This window comes from Anopheles arabiensis, chromosome 2 (genome assembly GCF_016920715.1).
Source record: "Anopheles arabiensis isolate DONGOLA chromosome 2, AaraD3, whole genome shotgun sequence".
In the NCBI taxonomy this organism is placed as follows: domain Eukaryota; kingdom Metazoa; phylum Arthropoda; class Insecta; order Diptera; family Culicidae; genus Anopheles; species Anopheles arabiensis.
In genome coordinates this window covers 71,020,898-71,047,706 of record NC_053517.1, presented here as the reverse complement: position 1 = coordinate 71,047,706, position 26,809 = coordinate 71,020,898, and the positions used below count along the sequence as shown (strand labels likewise).

At 40.9% G+C, this 26,809-nt stretch overlaps 1 protein-coding gene across 2 annotated transcripts in view; it reads left to right on the top strand.

Annotated features, from left to right (window-relative positions):
- LOC120908401 (ankyrin repeat domain-containing protein SOWAHC) overlaps nt 1-26,809 on the top strand; it is a 94,722-nt gene that overhangs the window by 37,321 nt on the left and 30,592 nt on the right. For both annotated transcript variants that reach the window (XM_040319355.1, XM_040319356.1), the window contains exons 5-7: nt 14,932-14,943; nt 17,100-17,102; nt 22,257-22,259. In XM_040319355.1, the coding sequence (XP_040175289.1) occupies nt 14,932-14,943; nt 17,100-17,102; nt 22,257-22,259 (18 nt within the window). The remainder of the gene's footprint in view (nt 1-14,931; nt 14,944-17,099; nt 17,103-22,256; nt 22,260-26,809) is intronic.

The window sequence follows — 26,809 nt, the reverse complement described above, 5'->3', positions numbered from 1 at the left end:
AATACTTTACCATCCCAAACCTTTGGATTATGGAGTGCTAATATTTTAGAATATATGCTATCAGCAAACATTATAAATTCAAACGGTTTGATTTTTTTAGTGTAACAAAGCTTTAAGACAAAATTATAAAATATTTATTAAGGGAGGTCCAGTACAACAATCGAAAAGAAGAAGATTTATCAAAATTTATTTATCTTAGGAAATTTTTTGAATCGTTGTATTTACTGGAAATGCAAATTAAGATCGCTCAAAACTTTGCAACAAAGGTCCCAAACCACTTTTCAACATGTACATTTTACATATTCGCACCTTTACAATCGATGCCCTTAGGCGAGAGTATCAACAACGCCACCATCACTTCCCATAGAGAAGAAAATAATTATGCTTTTGCTCCGCTTACTGACCTTCTACCTAAAAGATAACCTTTCCTGATTCTACTTGAACGAACACATCCCAACACACGTCAAGTGTGGGCACTGGGGAAATCAATTGAACGAATCAAAATTCCAGTACAACTTATTTGCCAACTTCCTTGAAGCTCGCTATTGGTACGACTCATTTTATTTCCACCTGCTAGCGCCTATGTTGACGGAAAGTCGTGCCGAACGATTGTAGATAGAGAAGGTACGGAGCTGTGGTTCGCAGGTACTGAGCGCGCTTGGGAAATCTAGTCCGGCTTGAGCTGATCGTCTGACACTCAAGTGGCTGCACGATTCGGTTGCTTGAGGATTGCTGCATTCTATTTTCATATCGCTTTGTCACGATCAGCTGACATCCATGGCATTAAAGTAGAGTTATTATATGCTCCACATGAATAAGAAGTTCTCTTCATCGGTCGATTAGAGATAGGAAACGAGTTGCTGAAGTTGGTCTCTTCGTATGTTGTGGTTATCATATCATCAAAAACGTTCGGCAGGGACGGTGATGAATGCTGTAGGTTTCTGTTTCATGTAACGTATTATATTATCGGGTCAGGTCAAATGTGAACAAGTCAATTCAAGAACGTTTATTCAAAACATACTAACATATTGAAAGCAATACGAATTTCAATACTTTAAGCTTACCATACATGGAAGTATAATTTTGAAAAGTAAGTGTAAATTCGATGCTGTATTTTGGCATCAAAATTCAATCCTTTGTCCAAAGTCGGGATGGAAAGCTGCTTTATGATTGCCAACTGATTCGATGATTCGATGATATCAACTGATTCATGTTTGTCGTTTTGAGTAATGAGTTCTTTATCTGGTTCTAGTCAGCTCGTACTCACTGTAATGGATATTGACTGAATGTGACCAGGATCTAAGTTTTAACAAAGTATCCTGGTGCTACCTACTTACAACAACTGTTGTCTTGGACAGTTTTATTGTATTACTAGTTTTGTTATTTACATTCATAAATTTTCAATGGTATTTCTCTCTTCTTCTTTGGCTCAACAACCGATGTCGGTCAAGGCCTGGCTGTACCCACTTGTGGGCTTTGGCTTTCAGTGACTAATTGATTCCCCCCCATAGCAGGATAGTCAGTCCTACGTATGGCGGCGCGGTCTATTTGGGGATTGAACCCATGACGAGCATGTTGTTAAGTCGTACGAGTTGACGACTGTACTACGAGACCGGCTTCAATGGTATTTATTTAAAGATATTCTTCGGGTCTCTTATCGCATAGAGAATATTCCAGCACGAATAAATATTAGGTAAATTGTAAAAAAACGTACTGATCAATATTTAAATATTGGTAACAAAAGATAGGATGCATTTTTGTTTTTGATTTGAGGACACGTTGCTATCGCGAATCCAAAATGATAAATTGTAAAATTATTCAATGTTTATGCTTTAGTGGGTATTGGTATAAAATAAAACAACATGTCACGTATCAAAACTCAATATTTTACTTAAGTTATATTTTTGACACCGAAGTGCAATCGAAAGCAAATTATTTGCCATACATATAAATACAGTGTAATGTGTAAGCATTAATTGCAATGCGAGAAGCTATAACATTTCACCAGGCGATCATGAAATGTAATCGAATGGCTTGCAATGTATGAGAAATGAGGTTGCTCCAATCAACATTCAGTGTATTCTTTTCCACACATTCGACAATGCTATGTGAGGCACGTATTCATTTTGTCCCTGTGTAGCAATCCGAAATGGGTAGGGGAAAACTATGTTGGCACGTTTGTTTTGACCACGAATGAAGTATAACAAAAACCTACGTGTATGGCATGTTATTGCTGCTTTCTTACCCTCGTGGCTTGGATTGGCATCCCGTCTGCCTACCATTGTCTCGACTGATACTTTCGATACCCTGTGCAAACACCAGCTTCGTTCGTTCGTCTGATACCGTGGTTCATGTCTCGAGAAACTAGGTTTTTGTTACCATTTTATAAATCAAACGCAATCATATGCAACTAGGCAAATCTTCCGTGACGTGGTCGAGAGGTCTTATGTTGTACGTGAAGCATACCCTCCACGTGCATCCAACGGAAACGCCAAATCGCACACAACAGTATCCCCACACCAGGCTGCTCGTCAGTCAGACAGACGGCTACAAGAGTGTACATCATTTTCGCGTTTCCGAGCGCATCGAAAAGAAAAGCTCGCGCAACAGTTTTCCTTGGACTCGTACCACGAACAAAACACAACCCGGCTCCCATCTACGGAACCCCACCGGCACACTGATCATGCACACGCACCCTTTTCATTCAGATTCCGGCGTGTCTGCCGCTCCCTGCAGACGAGTTTCTCATTCGATGCCCTTCAACTCGCACGTTAGGCACTTGCATCGTCCCCCGCGGTCATGTTTGCTTTCCGTTTCCGTTTAATGCGTACGCGAATTTAATTGTTTGATATGCTAACATTAATATGCCTTTATATTATTATTATTTCTGTTTGTTTCGCGCTGTATTGCGCTGTTACCATTGGCCTCCACCTGTAGTCGTTTTTGTGCGTCTAGCTTTCGTCGTTTGGCTTCATCATCCCTCCTTCTTTTGTTACATTGCGTTGCGCGGTTGCTGCTGCAATCGTTCGCGCATTTTCTCGCGTAAAACAATTTCCAAACCCGCCCGCGTCCAACCATGCAGCCATCAGTCCGTCAGTTTTGTACGCTTGTCTTGCGGAGTACGCGAGTGCAATTTACATAGTGTAATGTGGTACATGGCAACAAAAATGATGTTAATTCATTTGAATAATTCGTAGAAAAATTGTGTTTTTTAGAATTAACATCCTTCCCTCGGCAGCCAACCTCTCCGTCTGCTCGTGCTCAACGCTTACTGCACTGTTCCATTGATAAGGCATGAATTACTGTTTTACTGCAGCGTCTCGAGGTGCATCAGTTAGGTGCATCCTGCGGCTACACCTGATAAAACAATCGCCTATAAAGCCAGGTGAGCGAGGCGAATATAAACAACGGGTGCATACGCGGTGCTCTCCCCGCGATGGTCAACTGACAAGCGCATCTTCCCAGACCAAAGAATGGCAGGGAAATGTATCCTTTCGCACTTGGGTGGCTTTGGCATGGAAAAAAGAATTCATCCATGATCCATCCACGATCGCGGGCCGGCTACTCGTCTAGGTGGTGCGGTACTCATTTAATGACGTATAATAAGCACCCGCGAAGGATGCGGTGCTGCACGGTCGCGGCCGGTAGCCATTGTACGAACATGTAACGTAAACGCAAATCACTAGGAACGGTTAAATTGAGTGATCGAGAACATGGCGTGCAAAATTCGTGACGTTGCGGGGTGAAAAAACTATAGGTAGCTCTTCTGCTCATGCTTGCCTCCCTTTGATTTGTTTGCTCATCCATGTGTCAACAGAATGTTCGCGAACGGAAAACAACACTGTTTCTATGTTTATTTGATGAAAAAGTCTATAACGTATGGTCGTATGTACGTATATATTATTTTTTATTTATTTATTTATTTCATACACAACCGACGGACCATCGTGTCTAATCGGCAACCTTATAATTAAATTAAGATATGTATAACAATGATCATTTATAACATATAAATAGACCTCTAGTTATAAGCTAACATTAAATGTGACGTAGACGCAATTTCTCCCATTTACGTGGACTGTGTTTTATGATAAGACATTATAAAGGTTTTTTAGATCTGTTAATTCTGCAAAATACTTCTCGTAAAGCTGCTTTCATGGTCGCTAATTAAAATGGTTGATTTGTATTTAGACCGGAATTCATGTAGTAAATAGAACTTAAATATAAGTTTATCATAATACAGTAAATTGTATTTAATCGCTTTGCATTTAAAGTATTGGATATCGTCCTGATTATGCCGATCAATGTTGTTAATTGTCGACATTTTTATGACATTCGCAGTAAGCGGCTGTCGAAATCATTAATCCTTCATGATATTTGTGGTTACCATGACATGACTTTCCAAGTGCGACAATCATTTGAGCAATAATAGTCAGTGCTTTTGCGATGATATGATTGCAAAAAAGTAGAATTAATGTCATTTAACATTTTTCATGTGACGCCAGAACTGCTTGATCGTGCATTTACTAATATTTAGCAACTGAGCCACTTGATACTTTCACTCAGCCAACCAAAAAAATGGTGTAAGTCGGCAGGTTATCATGAGTGTAGAAATTTACCCGAAAACACGAAAATAGGACCCATTTCCGATGAAGATAAAGTTCACTTCAAGTACGGAAAAATCAAAAAGTGAAATGAATGTACCAGAAAATTATCATCGTGTCAAAGGATATTTTTATCCGTGTTTGTCGAATGAAAGCATGAATCTCGAACGCAATGCTTCAAAAATTATAATTATATAAAATTTTGTGTCGACGATTATAACCGTTCGCAACACTGGTCCTGATAGCTAATTATTTGTCGGTGTATCGATGATCGTGGACAGATCTAATGTTACAGTCGTCAACTCACGCGACTTACTAACCTAGGCGTTCTAAGCTCTAGTCCTGTATGGATAGTATCTTTCATATCATTTGAAGAAATGACTATCCTGCTATGTACAATTAATAAGTCGCTGATAGTCGAACTTTATTAGTAATAAAGGCAGACCAAGATGGGTTACCATTCCTGCACCAAATTAGTAACAGTATTGATGATCCACCGTGATACAAACATACGGATTAATGAATGATTATTCTATTCTTCATACTTGTTTGATAAACTTCCCGACCAATTTCTTATTTCTTACAATTTACTATATAGCTAACTCTTAGCAGTCAACGGTTAAGTCTATCATATCTTTATATAAAGAATATTGTACGTGTTTATGTATTTAACATTTATGTATTTATCCAAATTTCAAGATAATAAAGAACAAATGGAACAGAAATTCCTTCCTTTCACAGAAAATAATCACTTATTTGCGTCTATAATTAATAACTAAAGCATTATCTTTGCTCCTGGTGTTCCAATAGTTATATTAAACTGAAGAATCGCTTCAGCTGTTTTGGAGGAATATGATCACTCATATTTCAACATAAGGGTGTTGTGTAAATAGCATAGTTGGCGAATGCAAACTGCCATCGTATTATTTTTAGTATAAAAAAATAACAAAAAATTGTAGGAAAAAAACAATCTTCTCTTTCCTATATCTTAAAGCCGTAGCAAACGACACGCGGTAACAACAGTTTTATGAACTGTAAGCGTTTAGCTTTATGACCATTACCATATATCCTGCTGCAGCTCCCACAACAGCGGTCATGTGGTGTTAGTTGCGTCGTGTTGCCCGTCTGGTCGCGACGGTGTGAAAGGATTGTCCAGAATCAGGCCCAGGCATGCAGAGGCATTTTGAAGAAGAAGCAAGGAAGGAATGGTTGGTTCGAAGAAAAAAAATCGCACCGCCAATAACAGCATTCCTTGCGCTTAGCATCTTGAGTGCATTTGCTTGTTATCGAACTTTCTTCTCACAGCGTGTTTTAAGAGTCAAACAAGGGACGGTATGCATTGATTTTTTCTTTTCCGTATTTATGCTCCCATAATGGCCACCATCACCGTTCAGGCCGTTTGTTTTTACATCTTTTTATATCTTCGATTACTAAGCACAGGCCAGCCTAGCTCCGGGTTATTCGACACTTTTCTTGAGGTTCACAATCGAATAGGAAGTGATACGATAACCATACGAGCGTATGGTAATGTTGCCAAAGCACATCACCTATTTCGACGCATGAACTGTTGATGCCGATTTGTGCATTTTTATTCTATGTACTAAATTGTTGTATCGATTCGGTTCGAAAATGAATACTAATTGCAATAAATCAGCTACAGGTCAAAGCGCTCTATCCTCATTTCTCTTCCTTATACGATGATACATTGGGGTTTCGATTAGTCTATATTTCTCCTGATATTTTTTTAGTGTAGTCAGCGCATCTCCATTCATCTTACTACCGACGCACCGCGGGTTCGGGTTTACGCAGCGGCCGCCAAAGATAAGACGCCTGTAACATTTCAATAATGGAACATCGGTAGAATCTTATAGTGAATCATTTTTATCAACATTTCACATCTGATTAATAGCTTCGGCTGGGTGGCATACTTTGCGTTAGTTCCGTGATTTATGATGAATCATTACACCCTTTTTTAATCTAATTTAAATATAAGGACTATGTTTCTCCTCGAAGCAACGCTTGCCGGTTCGGGGCACAAAGTGAAAAGCCCAAGAAAAGACAAACGAATCTCTGCCTGCAACGGTGGCGGCTTCATTGAATGTGAGGAAGATACTACGGCCCGGTATCGTAGCCGGTGGTGTATATCCAGATCGCAACGGATCCGCAAGAACGTACAATGCCGACTGTGCGTGCGGTATTTTACTTCCTGTGGTTCACCTGAGCTCACAAATATGATACATATATAGGAAATGGTCGCCGCTCGCAATGCATTAACGAAACGGCTACATGAGAAATCTCGGTGCTCGAGTGAAAGAGCATTCACCCAGGTCGAAAGCACCACCGTACCGTGATCGTCTTCCTTCATTCTTGCTTTTCTTCGGTCTCGATCTTTGCGGGCGAAAGCTCTTTTAAGATTCAAGTCTTTTGCTTTACTCCACTGCGTGGTTTCCGTTGTTTGCCTGAATAAAAAGAGACATAAATCTAAAATTAAGTAATTTTTATCAATTAATTATGTCGTTTTGATTTATGCCATGTGGAATACAAAATCTATAAATTAAACGAATGCATCTTTGCGTAGGAGAGATGATACCGATTGCGATCAGATTGTATCCGCCCGGGCAAAAAAGGTGAACCATTGGTTGGTACGGCGCAGGATATGCTATTTTGAATGCCCGAAAATGGACACGAACGATACCCTTACATTCTTGTGTACATTAATATTGTTATTCAAATTCGATCCCAGTTTCAACTGTTTCTTGTAATTGGTAAAACTCTATTCTGCTTCTACAGCATTCTTTGTTTTGTTAAATTCATAGTGGCTGAGGTTTGATTTCAATTCAAACGTAATTACAATGACATACGTTTCATCACATTATAACTCTTCTTAAGAGACGGATACATTTTACCCAGAAGTTTAATTTGCTTGATCAAGTGTAGAATTGTGCACCGTAAATTAGTAACAATTTATGTTATCATCCTCTAACAAATCATTCGTAATCGTACTAGACAATACAGAATGAGTTTCAGTCTTCAAGAAATGTGTACTTCCCTACTAGTTTAACATGGATAACGGGAAGCGTTCTTCCTTCTCCTATTGCCTTTGCAGTCATTCTGCTTGTGTGAAATCATTTGTTGGCTTCTTAAGGACCTGCAAATCCTTGCAACATTAGCTGTAAGGTACTGGTCTTTAGAGCAAGATATAATTCTATCATCCGGTAAGCAATTCATCTTTTCCGGCACTCGACCGCAGACATTCCGCAACCGTAATCGGTCCATGATTTCGCGCACAACGTGCTGCTTAAATGACAGTGGCAAATGAAGAGATTGTACAGAAATTACCCATAGAGTAACGATAGCTGTAAGCCATGCGATTGCGGCAGATCATGCTTAATGGATATGGAAATATCGTCTTTCATGTAGCTCCCCACATGTCGCATACTCAGCATGCTGAACTTTCTTTGCCGAACGCCTCCTATTTCTTGCGTTTTGTTTATACATAAGGTTTGTCTAACAGCCATACCGCTGTCTTAGCGCCGCATCTTTCGACAGGCCCATCATGCATCTCGAAGAAGATGCATTGCACATCCAGAGATGCTATCGGTATCGTCATCTGTTGGAATGGTATCCAATCGTACAGCAGTCCTGTATTGACGCCTTTCCCAATTTAGTGGAAAGCCTAATGGTCGGAAGTGTAAATGGTTGACTGCAAACTTTTGGCCACTTGTCTTTTGGTAGGGGCACAAATTCTAGCACTATGGACATGAACTCACTACTGTTGGACAAACATTATTAATGTAAGGCGGTTTTGTTAATAGTGAACAAAGATTATTTGTTTTATTGCAAAAGTTTTTGAACGCAATATGTTTTTCTTTGTATGCAGATTCGTGAAATATCTAATACCACCCATGTGTAATTATACCACTGTTCATGCTATCGTTTCCACAATTGGAATCCATGAACCGGAAGGCAGTATTATCAACAAAGTACCGAGCAGCTATTAAGCCCCTTCTGCATTTGCGATGTAGAACCAGTTTTGCTATAATATTACATCGTTTGCATCGCACGAAGATGCAGCCCCCTTTCTTGTTTCCTCTCCAGCCGTAAGATGATATCGGAAAAGGACACACTTTGTTCCTGATCTTGATCCCACCCAGTCTCCTTTAAGTGAAAGCAACGTCATACTGCTGGGAACGACAGAACACATACCCTATCAGCTCGAAAGGCGTGCGGTGCACTCGACACACACACACTCCATACCTCAAACGCACACACTCCGTCGAGCCAGATCTGTTTCTTCTAATTTGCAACTGTAGCAACAACCACAGCAGGGCTTCAGCGTGTAGGGAAGGAAGATATATTGCAAAAACTGCTTCTCCAAGATGAATTCGATGGGAGAAAATCGTAAATTACCGAACTGTCATGTACCGAGAAGATTCCACCGGACGAGTTTTGCTTCTCGAGGTGTACAAGTCTTGCTTCGGCAAAGTTCTCTGAAGCAACTGACGTGCAACTCGCTGACGAAGCCCGCCCCAGCACTATGGGGTGTGGGGTACTGTGCAAGTGACTGTCAGCTACGGACGACACGAGGGAATTGCCGCCAGAGGATGTGTCTCCGACACTCATAGGTGACAAGATGTAGCAAATGCATTAAATTCATTGCAAAGTGTCTGCAATTGCTCTGACGGACGTGGAAAATCTGAAGCTTCGCTGTACTTGCTCGCAAACAGACTGCTAAATAGAAATCCCTACCAGGATGCGATTGCCAGGATGGTTCCACCTGCTGCTACGTCAGGTTATCTGAACAATTGACACACCGATAGTTAGAGGGTTTAAAGTTTACTTTGTCAACAGCGATCTGTCACGAGTATGCAACAGTCTAAAAGAAAAGACCTTTCCCTGTGTCTTGTGGTTTGTTTTTATGTCAGCTGCCTCTTTGGCATTTCGTTATTTTATTTCGTTCCACGCAAACGCTTAGAAGCTTTTATATCGATTAATAAAATAAAAACCTTTCTATGTTCTCGGAACTTGAGGATGTATTGAACGGTCGTTGCGGGTTACGGGTTCTTTTTTCGTGTTTTCCATTTCGATTCAATACAACAAACTCATGACACGACAAACGGTGACCATGTATCGGTGTGGGTACGTAGCTTCTACGATAATTATGTAACGTAACGATAATGGGTGTAAAACAGCATGTTTTAGGCATTATCGGCTTCCCTAATCATATTGTATAATAATTCTGCATAACTTGAAAGCATTCACACAAGCAAACACAACTGCAAAAAGCGCTCCTGTTGCGGTTAACGTATGTTGCTACGGGCGGACATTAAAACACACACCATCGCTTTTGTGGAAAACGGGTCAAGCATAAGATGCGACCCCTTTCTTTACCATTCTGAAACGTTCACAAGTTACAAGACTGCACCAAAAGAAATGGAATGTATACCCAAGCCTTACACTCAAAAATAGCATGAGTCAAAAACTGTCACTCGATTCACCTGTTTGGGTGTTGTAATTAAAATATCTTTAAAAAAAGCATCTCCCCGATCAGGTTTTGCGGGCTTGCCGAACCTTCGGTTATTAATGAAACAAGCAAAACGTACGTGTTGCTTAACTATTTATCGTTTGATGCGTAGATCGTTTTAATCATCAATCGTTTTGTGTTCCTTCTTTGTTATTTTTTTTAAATACAGTATAAAATAATTCTATAGGCAGTCTTCAGACGGTGCATATTTTATTTGCGTAACTTCCCATGTGTAATTAATAATGAGCGTTCTGTTTTGTGAGAAATTTGACAATATGTATGCAAAATGTGTCATGTGTGAACAGTGTGTCCATAACGTGAAAGTAGCGAGTATAGATCCATATGTTGTGCAATTAAATTGGTAATAATTCTCTATCAGAAGTTTAGTTTTAGTTATTTTGTGATAAATACGACAGTTATTTGGTTATTTGTAGTACTATTTTGGGAAGGGATTTTTAATGTCCCAAAAACATGCAATTTTATGGAATTTGTATATTTACCTCACCTTCAAATGCAGCTTAATAGCTCTTCTCTTTCGTTGATTAAGTTCTAAAAATGTTATCAGATACGCTTTCGCGGACGCATGTGCAGTTTTGCAATATGCCCTCCCTAACCAACGCACAGGCTGGATTGCCTTGCAGGTTGTAATCAACTTCGGCATTGGAAGTTAATAACAAAGCAGATTCGAAAATGACTCGTAATATCTCCACTCCCGACTACCTATAACAATTTTTGACTAATTTTTATTTTCCTCCCAATCATGCACTTACCTCGCATGTTGCGCGTCCGATGTACGGAAAGCCCACACGGCGCAAATCGCCTTATAGCACGTCGACCAATGCTGCCAACTTTAAATGAAGAAATAGCTAAGAAAATGGTAGTTTGGAGCTGTGCAGCAAGTTTGTTTAACTCAAAATTGATTAAACATCAAAACGAATTGCACCTCTGCCGCTTGTACGGTGGGTACCGTACAAGGGTATGTTTGCTCGACAACTCTGTCCTGCACAAGCGACAACAACATATCACAATCAACCATCCAGGCCGCGTGCAACAGTGCATTCGTTGTTTTGATGTTGTTGCTCCGGCGCAAGAAAATAAATACGGGATACGTTACTTAAATGTTTATTATATGAGGGCACCTAAATTATCGTCATTCATCAATATGTAATCATTATTTTGATTACCAGCAAAATGATGTAATCTTGCTTCCTTACCACCGGGTTTCGTGACTCCTGTTGCTCAACGTTCAAGGGAATCTAGGTTCGGACTGCGTTTAATCAAGCGACGACCCAAAGCTATGCACTGCAAAATTGTTGTAGCATGGGAAAGACAACCGCTATTACTTAGTTCCTTTCTGTTTTGGTAACGTCTGCAAAACAACGAAAACCTCAACAAATCTTTTCGTTCCGTGTATCTGTATCGGTGTTTTGTTTGAAGGAGTTGAGCAAAATTAATGCCAACCATCCCACCGGTGTCGACAATAGGACGATTGAAGAGATAACGAAGACGATCGCTATGATAAGCATTAAAATAGACCCCCCTAATCAAGATTCACTGTAGCTGACCAAAGTCGGGCAGGCAAAGTTTAATCTCATACCTTCTTTCCAATTCAGATGCGGGGCCCCCTTGAACAGCAACAATGAAATTGACATTAGAATTTTTAATTAGCGAGAAGAAAAAATATAAAGTGCAAGAATTTTAATAAAAAAGTGTTAAAAATGTTTTTTTTATAAATGCCTTCGTAATGAAAAACCATGAAATATGTATTACCGCCGGTGTGCTTGCCACCCGCGTTTTTGGCTCAAGCATAACGATTGGTTTATTTGTTTTACAGTTTTTGCTGTTTCAAACTACCTTCTCTTTTTTATACTTTGTACCGCCAAATCATCACAATAAGCCAAGCGACGAACAGAAGGCTCGAAAGAAAGCCTATTGTCGTTTGGGACTGCATGAATAATATTTGACATGTAGCAATTTGAGATTCGTGCCGAGCAACACACAAAACCTACAACGAAACAATTAATTCATACAAAATGTGGATAATTAAGACAAAATGTTTCTGTTTGATCTTTCGTGTGGTGCATGTTTAATACATCAACGGCATGGGTCCAAACGAAAACGTTAGGATGCAACGAAGAAAGAAACCAGCTCGAGCGTGGCTAAACTATGCGAAATGCTCCAAAATACGTGTGAAGTGGCTGGTGTGAAGTTGGTTTTATTTTAAAAAAAACATGTTTGCTATCGATTCATGCGTGTTATATATGGTTACAATTATGATATTCTGAATAGATTGTTTTTATGATTTATGTTTAGAACAGCCCATAGTTTTGTTTTTACGAAAAGAATCTTGTATTTAGGATATTGGTTTAATTTGTATTTTACTTATATGTGTTCTTTTATTTTAAATAATAGAAAGCTGTTGAAAAAAATCCTTTCAACATGTATTTTCTATTCACTCCAACATTTTAATTCGTGAAATTAAACATAAGTTATACATAATGTTACTGCGGGCTAGAATGCTTTATGATCTATTTACTAGATTATCGTTAGCTTTGTCTATTTTGCAAGATTTTGTCACATAAGTATGTTATCAAATGGAGCTCGTTTCAAACCCATGATGGTTAAAGTGGATCTGTAGCAATGGCGAAGAATATTCTAATCAACCATATGGCATACCGTGGCCGTGCCGTAAAATAGTAGAATAAATTAGAATAATCAGAATATTAATCAAAACTGAATCGAAGACCCGGTCCGTGGTTAGCTCTACTCTATTAGAGATTTGACATTAATCAAATATTTATGAATTGACACTTCTTTCTTGTACATTCCTACCTACTTTTATTGGCCAAAGGCAAAGCGTTCCCTTAGCTCATGGACCCATTCGCCAGTCGACCATAAATCATGCACAATTTGGGAACCCGTTCCTGCCAGTGAGACAAGAGGCAGACGGCTGCTAGGTAGGAGTGGGGATGCCCAGAATAAAACGATTGACCCACACACAGCCTCACAGCGTTGCCCATAGCATAATCTCGACGCCCAGCTGGAGTTAATCGATGTTGCATTTTTGTGTGTTGGATTGGACTAATCGTTGAAGGCCACCACAATAGGAATTTCCTACGGCGTCTTACTTCCCATCGCAACTTGTGTCGCTAGCGAATCGTTGCTTGTTTGGAGGTGGTGATGGTAGTGGTGGAGCTGCTGCTAGATCCGAAAACATGTGACTCGACACCTATTTCCCGTACGTTGGCAAACTGCTTGACAGCTTGCCGTGTGGCCATTTCTTCAGTTCCTCTCTGTCATCCGCGTCCAACACCTGCCCGTAAAAGGTAGAAACTATTTCAATCGCGGGGTTTTGTTGTTGTCGTTTCATAAATATGAAAAAGTCGTTGGATGAAATTTGAATTTTTTATTGCGGTTGCTCATGTAAATAAAACATAAACATGGTTGTTGTGGGGCCCGAAAAACACTGCTATACCTAAATTGCGGGCCATATAAAGAACGAAAGCATCGCGCCTAGAGAAGGTTTGGGGCAGGTGGCAATGGAGACTACGAACGATAGGCTCGGGGATAGACCGTGGATAGAATTCACGACGCGGAACAGACGAAAAAAATGTATACATTCTCCCTAGCCGGAAAAAAGAGATGACCGCTTCACTCCAATTATAAAGCCTTCCACTAAACACCGTAGCCTAGCCCGCTTTTACCCAGGGACATATAAACACGGATTCCTGCGCACGCATGCATCACCATGCTCGTTCCGTGCTGGTTTGGGTTGCCCATCGCCGCCGTGTTTGGCCACCCTACTACTGACGAATCTATAAACCAGCACGGTGCGATCGCTGCGATTGCTTAGGGATCACCCGTCTCAGACTGGTCAAGCGATGAAGTTATTTCTAGTCAAATTAAATGCTTTATTAGCCAGTTAAACATGGTTCGATATAATAATTTACAATGCATAAATTTCACCACTCTGCTGTGTATAGAGTTGTAGTTTATTGGCTCTGACCATGTGATAGTGAGCGTGTACAATACCCAGAGAGGTTGCTTTTGTTTGGCCTTTTGGAAGGTTAAACTAACGCTCTCTCCACACAAGGCTTGGAAAACTATGTATCCTAGTTGTGTCACACGGAACTTTTTTTTATCTCTTTCACTCCCTGCTTCTCGTTGCTGTACACTTACTCAACTTATTTGTTATGTCCGTTATGGTTTTTACCAACCAAAACCAAAGAAGGCACGCGAAGTGTGAGTCCAAGCCGGAACCTCGGAAATTACATATTCACGTCAGCCAGAGGAGTTTGTTTGTACCCCCGGGGCCCATGTGATATTATGCGCACAGCAACGCCGCCGACGACTACGGTGACGGCGACGACGAGTCGAACGAACGCGAGTGAATCGTAAAAATATGAATTTAAATTAATTTTCCCATATTTCAATCTCGCGCGATCGAACGATGCAGATAAGCTGACGGGATAATGCAGTCGGGAAATGGTGAGGGGACAAAAATCACAAATAACGTGCGGTCTGCCACGAGACCGGCAGTAAGGTGGCAAAACCCGTCATCGAACTGCTCGTGACCATTTTAACAGTTCCATAAACACGTAATCAGGTGATTTGTCTTACAGTTTATTGACGACAGTCAGGCGGTGAACGTAGTCGAAGAAAACACACATTGGCGCGTGAGAGGTGACATTAGTTGGCATTGTTTGGGGAACATTTCTATACGAATCGCTTCTGGTTCGGTCGAAACATAGTGTTCTACTTGCATTCGTTACTAACGCTCTTTCTTTTCTTTTTTCGTTACAGGACATCAGCACGGTAAGGAAAACGGGTACAAATTGTACATTGTCAGCAGCTTTCTTCGCTGACGGCCAAAAATGGGACCAAACGTATGATCGATGAATCGTGCTCATGCGGTCATGGTTACTGTTGTGAATTTGTCTACCGTTTCGTTGAGTTTTGATGTGTTTTATGTAATTTTATTTAGCTATTTTGTGTCTTTTGAAACGAGCATCGTTAAAAATTATTAGGATGAGCCAGAAGTGCTAACATAAGTCTACTACTTTGAAACAGTTTCTCCCAGAGCTTCTCAATTGAGCTTTTATCGTACAGTAGCAACAGTCTCACCTACCACCTATCATATATTAACATGTTTTTACCTCTTATTCATACACTCGCCCTAGTCGTCGTCCATCGTGAAAAGGCACCCATTTAGATAGCTACAAATTATCCATATCTCATAAGTGGTTGATGGTCCCCGGACCATCTCCCAAAACAAATAAATAAATGACGAAGATAGGAACAGCAGGATAAAGTCGGTCATGCTACGACCAGCAGGCCGGCTGACACCCCATTCAGCACACCGTCGGCTCACCCGAACCAGCTTAGCTGGATATAATTAATTTAAAACGAATTAGCACCGAACAGAGTCGTTAACGATATTTCTTAGGTTATGCACTTTCGCTGTTTCTTTTTTTTTCTCGTCCCATGTTTTACCTTTCGTGTGACGGTTTGTAAATGATAGGTGCACATTGGCAGGCGAAGGCGAAACTAAATTACGGGTATCCAGAACAATTCCGCGTGTTTTATGCTTGAAAGCTTTTTGACAGGGTGTAAAACAATATATGATATCCTCATTAAAATCTCATTTGCGAATTATTTTTTTCAGACTGTAACACTTCTTTACTCAAGTAGCGAGTTGATACAGTAATTAAATCGTTTATTGAGCTGTATAAATAACATATAAACTATATGACTTCATTGTAAGCTAACGATTTTTTATATATTTATTTTAGAAAATTGTTCGTAAAGATAAAGTAATAGCACAACATAAACATCTGTATTACTAACAACACTGTCACTGTATTACTTAATAACAAAACAGTGTTTTAATTCCACTCAAAACTCAACGAAATGTCCGTATTAGTTCATTCTAATTGGAGCATATGTTCTTTCTGCATTTAACGAAACAACGCTCATGTTCTTCTTTCTACATAATTTTCTTCTCGTTTCATGTAAAACAAATTCATCGACAAATTCCCGATGGCTTCCGTGGAACATGTATTCTTCCCACAACCATCTTCGTCCGTACGGCTTGGCGCACACATCATCACCATCTAATCGGTGGACGACATTCACAAACACACAACAACAAAAAAACCATCAACCCCAACACAATATTACATCCGCAACATCAAACTTTTCGACACGGCGCCGCAAACACCGTTGGTGGTGATGGCGCTCTCATTTTCGGTAACATAAATTGCCTTGTTTTCAATATCTTTGCCATCGTCACTGGTGTGCTGTAATCGTCCTGAACCGACTTAAATGGATCGGGGATCACTCACTGCATGTGCTCGGTGCATCTTTGGACACTTGGGCTATTGACCTGACCGGCGTTTGATGATTATACGAGACGTATCCATCGCAAACTACAAACGTACAAAAACCACCGTTCAAATTGATACTCTGTCGTCACCTTCGAGTGTCTGTGTTTTTGCTCCCTGTGTTATTCCCTTTCTATCATCATTTGTGTGTTATCACGCTACGTGCTATTGTGAAATACTATCGTACGATCTGGTGATGTGATGTACTTCCGCAACACAAAATCGTCCCGATTTGACCGAACCTATAATTTTACATTCTATCTAATGCGAACGATCAACCAACAATTTCCCCCGGGTGTATCGTTTTTTTGACAAATGTGTCCATCTAAACCGGGGTGCCTTTTTTCGTCGATTCACCTTCACCGATACTCTCCGAATGGCCAACAATAATCCTTACCACCTCGATGTCTTCTAATGGTGGTACACTGTTACTGGTGCTGCTGCTGTTGCTGTTTCGCTACCGATGGCTGAAAAAACATCGACCCCAAAACACACACTGTTGATCCTGTCCCGGATGAATGCACCATTTACTGTCCTGATGACTGGGCCGATGACAATGCTAACAATGTGTAAATTCTACGACAAAAGGGCGTAAGTATTTTTTCCTCTTCTTTACACCTTCTCGCCATTTCTAACAAGCCTTGTAGAATGGGAGCGTTAGGAAACTCAATTTAAGCTAATAGGACCAAATTAGGGGTATTAGTGGTTACAACAAACAGAGTTGAACGTAAGATAAATTACTAGTGATTGTTGGCTGCAACAGCTGAAGAAAAAACTGTCCCTCAAATATGTGAAGCTTATTATTTAGCAAACCATGTTGTATAAATACAATTAGAATAATATGCTTTTTTTAATCATAGTCCACTTGCAGAAACTTTCACAAAAACCATTAAATAAGTTTGATGATAGTATGATCATTTAATGATACAGTCACCATTACGATTATTATTCGATTGGGATTTGAAATTCTCTTGCTCTTAGTTTTGAATTCAAATATAATCCTTTATTCCCGAAACTCATGCATTTCCTCGAAAAATAGACAAAGGTATCTGAACTGAACACCGAAATAGATGGTTTCATTTTTATCTTCCTACTGTGAGCCTCGGCTGTAACCAATCCGATTCAGCTTCCGTATCTGTCTCTCTCACCGTAAATGGCCGGTCAACAATACGTCCAATTCAAATCATACCAACCTGATCCTTCGCCGTCATCCCGTACTCGGACATGCTGGATAATCCGAATAAATTATCCTAATTTTTAATCCAATCTAATTAATCGTATTAGAAGTATCCACCGTTCGGTCGCTTCGATTTCAGCCATTTAAAAATACCTAAAACATGTTTGTGAATTAATCTCCCGCGGCTCACCGGGACTGATTTTTCACTCCCTCCCGTGCGCTCGTTGAGAAATGTGACAGCCGGAATAAGCAGTTGTTGTAGGATATCTATCGCTAAGCGCGATCGGATGCGTGCCTCAGTTCTCCAGTTCTGTGTGTGCGTTTTTTTAATTCACTTTCAAACCTTTATTTCTTCGTCACGGTGGCACGTGGATTGGTGCAGGTGTCGTGGTTCGAGGATCGGAAGCAATGGAACAACGGGTGCCCGGGGGTCATACAGAAAATGACTTTGTTTTAGGAAATCATAAAAGAGTTGAGGAATATATCTTTCCGTCTGGCGCGAAATGTTCCATCCCTCCTCCTCCAACGCTCCCCTTTTTCGATCTTTTTTCGCTTTAAGGCATGTCTTCTACGATGACGACGACGACGACGACAACGACCATGACTGTCTGCACAGCCGTAGATCCACCAGCTCCGTGGTAGATGCTGTTCGCCCTGGACGTATCTCCTTCGTTCAATCGTTCGCTCGTTCCGAATGCTTTTCGTTGTTTTTGCTTCACAACTCAAGCTTTCGACTGTACGCAACAGAGGAACGAACATTGTATTGGACGCGACGCAGAGATATAGTTAAAAATGTCATTCCCTCCTCGGGTGGTGTGGCATGGGGTCAAGCCACCTACTAGTCGCCACCTGCCGTTTTCTACCAACCCAAAATTTGAAATTTATTGCAGAAGAAAGTCGCGTTCCTCGCACTCGACGCCATCCGGATCTCGCAACCGTAACGCAAGCCCTCATGTTTAGTGCTCCGCGTCCTCCGGCTTATCTTGTCCTGCGGCTCTACATCTCCTTCCCCCTACGCTGTGTCTTCGTTCGCCACCCTGTCTGAGCAGCATCCTGCAACCTCTGATCTTCAATCATCCCCTATACCTGTGTTGACTCGCTTGATCTGCTTCTTTTTTATCAGTGCGTACGCTCTGGTACTAACGAATGAAAGGAAACATTTTCATTCATTCACAAATGCGCTCGCGGAGAGGAGGTGCTTCAGGGTGAGCGAAACAAGGACTGGCTTTCGGAGGGACGTAGAAGAATTGGTAAAGATAAAGGACACAGCACGGCATGGTGTTGTTGTGAAACTGGCTTACAGCGTAAGTCTCGACAATCTCCCGCCTCACCGATGGAGTCCCCCGGACAGTGATAGAGAATCTGTCCGATCATCGTTGGTTTCTCAGTGGTTTGTACCTCTGTTGTGTGTGTGTTTTTTTCTTCTTTTCATTCGTTAAAGAATTATGATTGAAACAAATTGCCGAAATCGAACTGAATACTTGTCCCTATCTGAGACGCCAAATCGACATGCTTCACGCTGAATCTCCACTGGGAAAGGCACGATTGGAGCCAGCGAACTAACACTGCATACAGGCTCCAACCAACTCACCAGTATGACACCGCCACGCCTGCACCGTTCCTCGCACACTCTATAACCGTGTATGATATATTGACAAGACGGGAATACTGTAGAGATGGTTTGGTTCTCCACGATTTGGAACGAAGGAACATATCTCATCAGCAGACAAAGTTTGATACATAGTGTGACGGAACCGAGCAAAAAGTCAGACCCTTGTATGGGGCTGAAAGAATTTTCATTCATGTATTATGTTGCTTGATACATAATGCTATCGAATGATTCTCTAGAGCAAATAAAGATTGGAGAATAATGATAAAATAGGGTTGTGCAAACCGGCAGCAACAAAAGATTATTAAGAAACACATAGCACATGTTACTAATAACATAGCATTAGTTTTTTCTGTATTAAATTTGACTGGATCGATCAGTTTGGTTTACTAATTACGGCATCCAGTTTTTGTATTCGGCTCAAAACCTGGGCCCTAAATATATTCAAAAACTGAGTTATACCAAACAGCAATCAAAAGTTTTTGACAATGAGCAATCAACAGATTAAAAAGCAGCAAAAGATTATGACACTTACACTACCGCCATAAAAATCACTTTAAAACTGTACTACCTCACCGTACGCTTCATCATGGTTCCACTGTGTGATTTCTTATTTTCTGAATCTCCACCTTCCTCAGTCAATTGCCCGAATTCGACATAAGTCGTTCAGCAAAACGCCGCCACAACCAACGAACTCTCACGACTTGTGCGCTGGACTTGTAATCAAATGTGCCCCTTATTTGTTTTCGAGTAAGGTCACAAATAAATTGGCCCAAGATTATCGGAAGCCGGCACAGCTTCTTGCGGTGGCAGCATCGCATCGGCGAATTATCGAACGATTGTTCAATGTGCACGAATTATCCGATCGCCCCGGCTTGGCGAGCACAGACTATGGCGCGACAGTTTGTCCCACCCGCGATCACCATGCGGTTCAATATAAACCTGCTCGGAGAGGTCTAAATAAAGCAAAACTGTCCTGCCAGTGTTCCGGTTAAGCCACACACAGACAATCGGCTCCCGAACTGCAGAGCTGCTCCCGGCACTTTCGAGGAGCTGCAGCAGATCGTCGGTACGGACAATGCCAAATTAAAGAATCGAGCTCTTCGGCGACGCCAGGGGCAGTAGCGTCCTTTGCATTGTCATCTCATGCCCAGCCCGTGGTAGCCTGGCCGATATCTAGATGGAAACTAAATCTTGGCGGGCTAATCGTCGTGAGAGCAGCCATGGTGTTCAGCAGGGACAAGATCGGAAAGGATCGAATCGTAAAAGCACGACCAAGCCTTCCCAGGATCTGAATTGGCCGTTCGGAGGTGGTGCGCTTTGTTGGGTGGAATGAAGACGAAATTATTTCAAAATTGAGACATTCTGAAAAGCCACGAAATGGTTGTTAAACATTTTGGAGATCGTTCCATACCTAAAACTGAACGTGCTAGACAGACCAGAAGCATGCAGATCAGCACGGAATCGTGTAAAAAGACCTTTGGGAGTTGCGTTTGTGCCAGCAATTCTTGGGAATGGATATTTTCTTCAATTCACAAAAGCTGCAAAATCTGTCGTTGTGATCTTGTGGTTTAGAACAGGTCGATTAATTCAAATAACTCAACTCACTATCTCATATCTGATGTTTTTATTTAATAAGATAATACTTTTAAACTCAATAACAACGTTTAATCAAATGCTCGATTTTAAGTGCAAAATACCATATCTGTGTCATCAGTATCCATACTTCTAAACAAAATTAGAAATGACACGTGGAAGAGAAAAACTCATAGAAAAGAGAAAACTCGATAAGGTGGAATTTTAAAAGAGGTTTGGAGCATTCACGCTAAAGAAAATTTAAAACCCCCAATATGTCATAATTTTTATGATAATCTGTTACCAAAATCTCCTTTACATGATACAACCATAAACAGCAGCAAAATAAACTATTTAGTGTAAAAAATACTTGGTAAAAAATATAGACAGCAGAAAAAATCTTTAACACTATTTCTATTCGCTTTAATGCAAAAGAGATTAGAGCAATTCTTCTTTCTTCCTGTAATTTGGCGTAACAATCTTAGCCGGATTACGCCTGTTTTAAGCCACTACCGTGCTTGTTTATCTGTGACATGTTGATGTACTCTTAGTTTGTTTTGCGCACGAGGGTCCATATGTAGCTTGAAATTATTTACTAAATAATTTATTTTGCTTTATTTTTATTATTCTCTTTTAATAGTGCTGTGCTTGCTCATATTGCATTCTTAATACACAACAGCCAGAAGAACTCAAGCGAAAATAGCAGTTTTAATACATTACAGAAATACCTTAAGGAAGGACATTTTGGTTTGGTTCATTAAGATCTCTCCTTTCATGCTATATTTTACCAAAGATTAAAAATAAATGTTGGTTTCATACTTAAATTGTTATGTTCGTGCAGTAACATGCTGTTATAGCTTATAGTTATCAACGCCCTATGCACATGACCGGTTATAGTAATCGATAGACTCCCCACGAAACTGTTCAGTTCGGTGCCAATTGCAATCGAACATGCGTTCGTAAAAATAGTAACAACAGGAAACAGGAAACGTACGCGCCACGCCAAACAGCATAAAACCGCGCAAATGCATAACGTCTAAACGATTGCATGTATGATGGAATAAATTATTAAATTTATATTTTATCCTTTCTCTTCGTTCCATGCTGTTGCTCTTCCCGGTTGCCTTCCGCCCATCCCTTCATCAACCCGGAACATCCCGAATGGCTCACCCGACGTGGACGACGTGTGTTTTCCGATTCGTACCGATCATAAATCTGATGAATCTGGAAATCGATACTGCTGCTGATATGGGCGTCCGAAACACCGAAACATCGCGCACCGCTGGCGCACCATCGTGCCCTGCAACCGTTCTGCAAATGCACACTCGGCCCTCGGCGGCTTGACCTTCTGGGGACTGCCCGACCGATGGTGCGATGTGTGTAGTATGTGAGTATTTAGTTTATTTCATTTCATTTTCATGCCTATAAAACTATCATCGAACATGAAGCGCACCGGCTGCAGCGGCAGTGGGAACGCAGCCTGCGTGCCGGGACAGAAAAACGATCCCTATTACGATTCGCCGATCTCTATCAATAATCTGGTTTGCGTTTACCAGCGCCTGCTGCTCCATTCGCCATCCGCTCGCGCAACTTTTCCCATAAAGCTTGGGAATTCTGTTTTTGCCTATCGATCGAACGCGCGGGTGCGTTACGATCGTGAGCCAAGAACCCATAGGCTTTGCGGCTTTCTGGGCCAGCACCATATTTACGCTGGACACAGCAAAGCGAAACGCAGCGTTCAGCTCTGCTAAGCAATCCACGCTCGCCCATCAAATACTACCCCTCTGTCTGGATCATTGCGCGGGTAAACATTCGTCGATTGGTTGGTGATGAGGAGACCAGCTCCAACAAAGACACCAGGTTCCCAGTTTCCATGATCTTCTGTATTTTTAAGAGTAGCGTACATAAACAACAGGTCCCACCAAGAACAGGGAACCCGAAGCTGTCGCGAAGAACTTATTGTTTTCCCAGCCACAGCATTCGCACTGGCCGTTGGAAACTGTCTGGGCAGGTTTTTCTGCATTATGGGATCGCACTGCAGTTTTGCACAGTGACCGTTTTTACAGCACTGATAATAAATTGCTTGTAGATACAAATTTTGATAAAACGGGAGCATAATTTCGTTTTTGCTTTCCTGTGGACTACCGTCGCCACCCTCTTGGCAGTTCATGCTCTGGGCACACCATGCAATTCATTTCTCGAGAACAACTCGCCAACATTTACGCAAAACGCTCACGCAGATTGCCCGGTACAGAAAAGCGAGAAGTGTGCACCAGCGAGCGGAACGTGAGTAGAGCAAAACGAAACGCATCACGAGCCACGCACCAGAAAATAAACGTTGTCTTATGCACTTTTCCTAAAAAATAAGGTAGCCACTGATACGGATGATAATATAATGCCTTATATTTTTCCTCCCTTTGTTAAGTCGTTTCTTAACTCCCGTGCTGGGCATTTATTTCGCAAAGGGAGCAAGAATTTGGTTCACCACAGCCGTGCAATGCGTAATGCAGCTTCATTCACTGCGGGGACATAAAGCTCGCCGATGCACCGATGGTTTCTCCCGCGAAAGAAATGTACTCTTTTGCATAGTGTGCAATCTTCACTAGCGAAAAGGTTTTGAAAATCGATTATCTTGAAATTCCAATTCTCTCCGCCTGCCCTGTTGCTCCGTTTTCGGCCGTCGCTTTACCGAAGGTGCTGGAACATTTAGCAGCGGCGGAATGGCTACTCTCCATAATTTTTGGTGGCAATTTTCGTCTCATTTTCTCCCCCAAATGGAGCCAAATAAATAACCTACCTCAGGGACCCGGGCAAAATGTGTCCCTGCTAGTCAAACGCGCGCTCCTTGAACCAACCGACGACAGGTAATACGTATAGCCACACAAGACACAAAAGAAATATTTCCCACATCCTTTGCACACTCAAGGAAGATACGCAACCGGAATCCTCTGAAGCGGGTGAGGTGTACCGGCGATACCCGTATATGCTGCGAAAAAAAAAAACAAAAAAAGAACCCCGCACACGTATTTGGCATACTTGCTACACAAAACGCGTTGAAAAGTTATGTTGACCGGGAATATTTAAAACTGTGTCCTGCTTCTGTGAAAAGTAAAATAAATAAATAACAAATACGTCACCAGGACGGGCAGGCCAGGCAAGCCACCACTGCCGAGCATACGTTTGGACCATCCAAGCCGTTGCAACTCATTCAGCACCTTTACCAACGGACCCTCGACACCTCGGTTGCGTTATTCTTTTTACTTCTTCCTCTTTCTCTCTCTCTGTTAAAAAATGCATCGAAATTTTAAAATAAAAGCCACCGACACCATCTGCGCGAGTATGGCAAACAATGACATTTCGATCGTTACTTTTAAAAGTCGCGAAAGGAGATCTTTAAGCTAACGGGCAATATAAAACACCCGCAGCGGTGTGATTCACAGAGGGATCGAATATCATTGTGCTTCCATAAGTATTCTGGTATTTCGAAAAAAAAATACTCATACTCACGTGAACTCATCGTGAGCTCACGATAAACGATTGGTTTATAAAATGGGTTGAAAGGATATTTATTGTTCTATGGCACGGACTTTTAGTGTCAAACCAGGTGTTTGTTTGACCACAAATGACCTACAGCCAGAGGCGATTTTCCTATAAGCGGACTGAGTGGCCGCGGGGGCCCCGACCTAAAGAGGGCGCCAAGATAAACATCCACATGTTAGTTCGCTTTTATAAGCGAGTGATTTTTGCATTAATTCCCATATGAACGGAAAACTCCTAAGTCTCTCTCAAAATAGTACATTCTAACAAGTAAGTGTGTGGAATGTGTTGATATAGTTACATCAACCAAAAGTTGTTACGAGCTTTGGAGTTAGATTTTGAAGGCCTAAATAAACTTGACATACTTTCGCACTCTTCCATATTAGCAATAAAACCTCTCATGAAAGAAAGTATGGAGGAGCTCTTGGGAAACTATTGTTTGATTGATTTCCACATAAAAGACTCTTAGCTTAGAAAGACGACCAAATGCGTATTTGTTTAGAAGGACTTTTGTAGAAAATAACATTTTTCTTACACCAAACACTGGCTAGTATTTGAATACAGTTTTGAAAAGTATGCAAAATATGTATACCTGATTACCCGCAGATAACATTAAAATAATGTAAATACTGCCATTAAAAGAGAAGAATAAAATTTATCCCTAACCAAATTATGATTATGTATTTCGTATTTGTAAAAAGATATTATTCAAAATGCGAATTGTGTAATGTTTGTTGATATTGATGCAATTTGGGGACTTTTAAGGAAACTAGGGGATTTTGTTTAGATCTCCCGCTTAGGGATCCGAGATGCATAAATCCGCTTCTGCCTTCAGCAACTGTTAATGATTCCGTTTCAGATAATAAAAATTACAAAAGATTTTCGTACTAATATCAATTTAGACCAACGAAAGCTATTATTACTGTAAAATTAATAACTAGTTACCATTTATCAAACTGTATGACGATTTGCCAAACCGGTGTTTTAATACTAGAGGCGACTCTGTTTTGTATCAGCCAAACATCTCATGTGGAATATTTTTTTTTTGTGATGTCAATAGACTCATAATTACATCAGGTATTTAGCAGCATTTTCAAATTATTAATTCTCATTTCGTTGTAATGTACTGCGAAGGGTTAGAACCCTATAATAAAGATCTCTGATAATTGCATTGAGCGACTAAACTACAGTAACATTCAATCTTAATAAACTTGTAACACATAATGATTATAAAAAAGCTTTAACGATATCCTTTGGCATCGCGTCGCTCTTGTTATAGTTTTGGGGGGTTTTATTCTGAAAATCTTTCAAGATTTTTGAATTGAATAATATGATATTCAGATCTCAAGTATCACAAGCATATAATGTATGTAGATGATGTCGTAAATTTACCAATTGACCTTTAGCTAGGTGTAACGAGGATGCCTAACATTTACATTGCATTAACTGTTTTATCGAAACCATTTTGGCATGGATGTCATGATTCATCGAGAAAATATTCATTGAATAAGACATCTTTCTTTCACACCCGAAACGATCGGCCGATCGATTCTCAAAAGCTTAACACAAATGACAAAAACATGTGTATTCGAAATCGAATAGTGACAACATCCCGTGCGCTCTTATATCGGGATTGTGTTGATGTAGAGCCAAACTTACAGCAAACAAATTGATTTCCGAATCACACAGCGAAAGCGAAGGCAGCACAATGACGGCACACATGAACCGACCAACCAAAACGACAAAAAAGTAACACCACTGTGTTACACACGTTGCGGCAAAGTGGCCAAAAAATGCCGCGTTAAAGAATGGCTTTCCCTGCCGCCGCGGCTACTACTGGAAATAGCAAACCAACTCGATGGGAAAACGACAACACCATCAAAGACCCTAGAACCGCGCGCTTCGTCTGGTCACTATACCTGGCTACATCGATGCAATTTGAATACAAATCTTGATAGCATCTTTTATGCTCGCGCAGTGCATCTCCAAACGAACATGATGTCGCCGCGATCCCTGCACAGCCTGCGCCCCCAGCCGGCTGTTCAAGGAATGAAACCGTTGTATTTGGTGCTTCTTTATCTACTCCAGTTTATTTTATTATTATTATTATTATTTTTTTGGAGGCAACCCGTATCACCAACTTTTCGGTACCACCCGTACTAGGGAAAGTAGCCATGGATGGGAAGTCTCTAAGCAGCACCACGTGCAACCTGAAAGAAGCATCCACAACACAACCATAAAAAACGCATCGTAACCCTACCATCTTCGGCGGCATCGAGATTGAGACAACAATACACGACTCCGAACAGATTTTCGCTAATAAACATAAATTATGTCTTGGACGAAAAATAACGTTTCTATTCACCGCCAAAACTGACGGCATGGTTGCTGCTCGTGCTT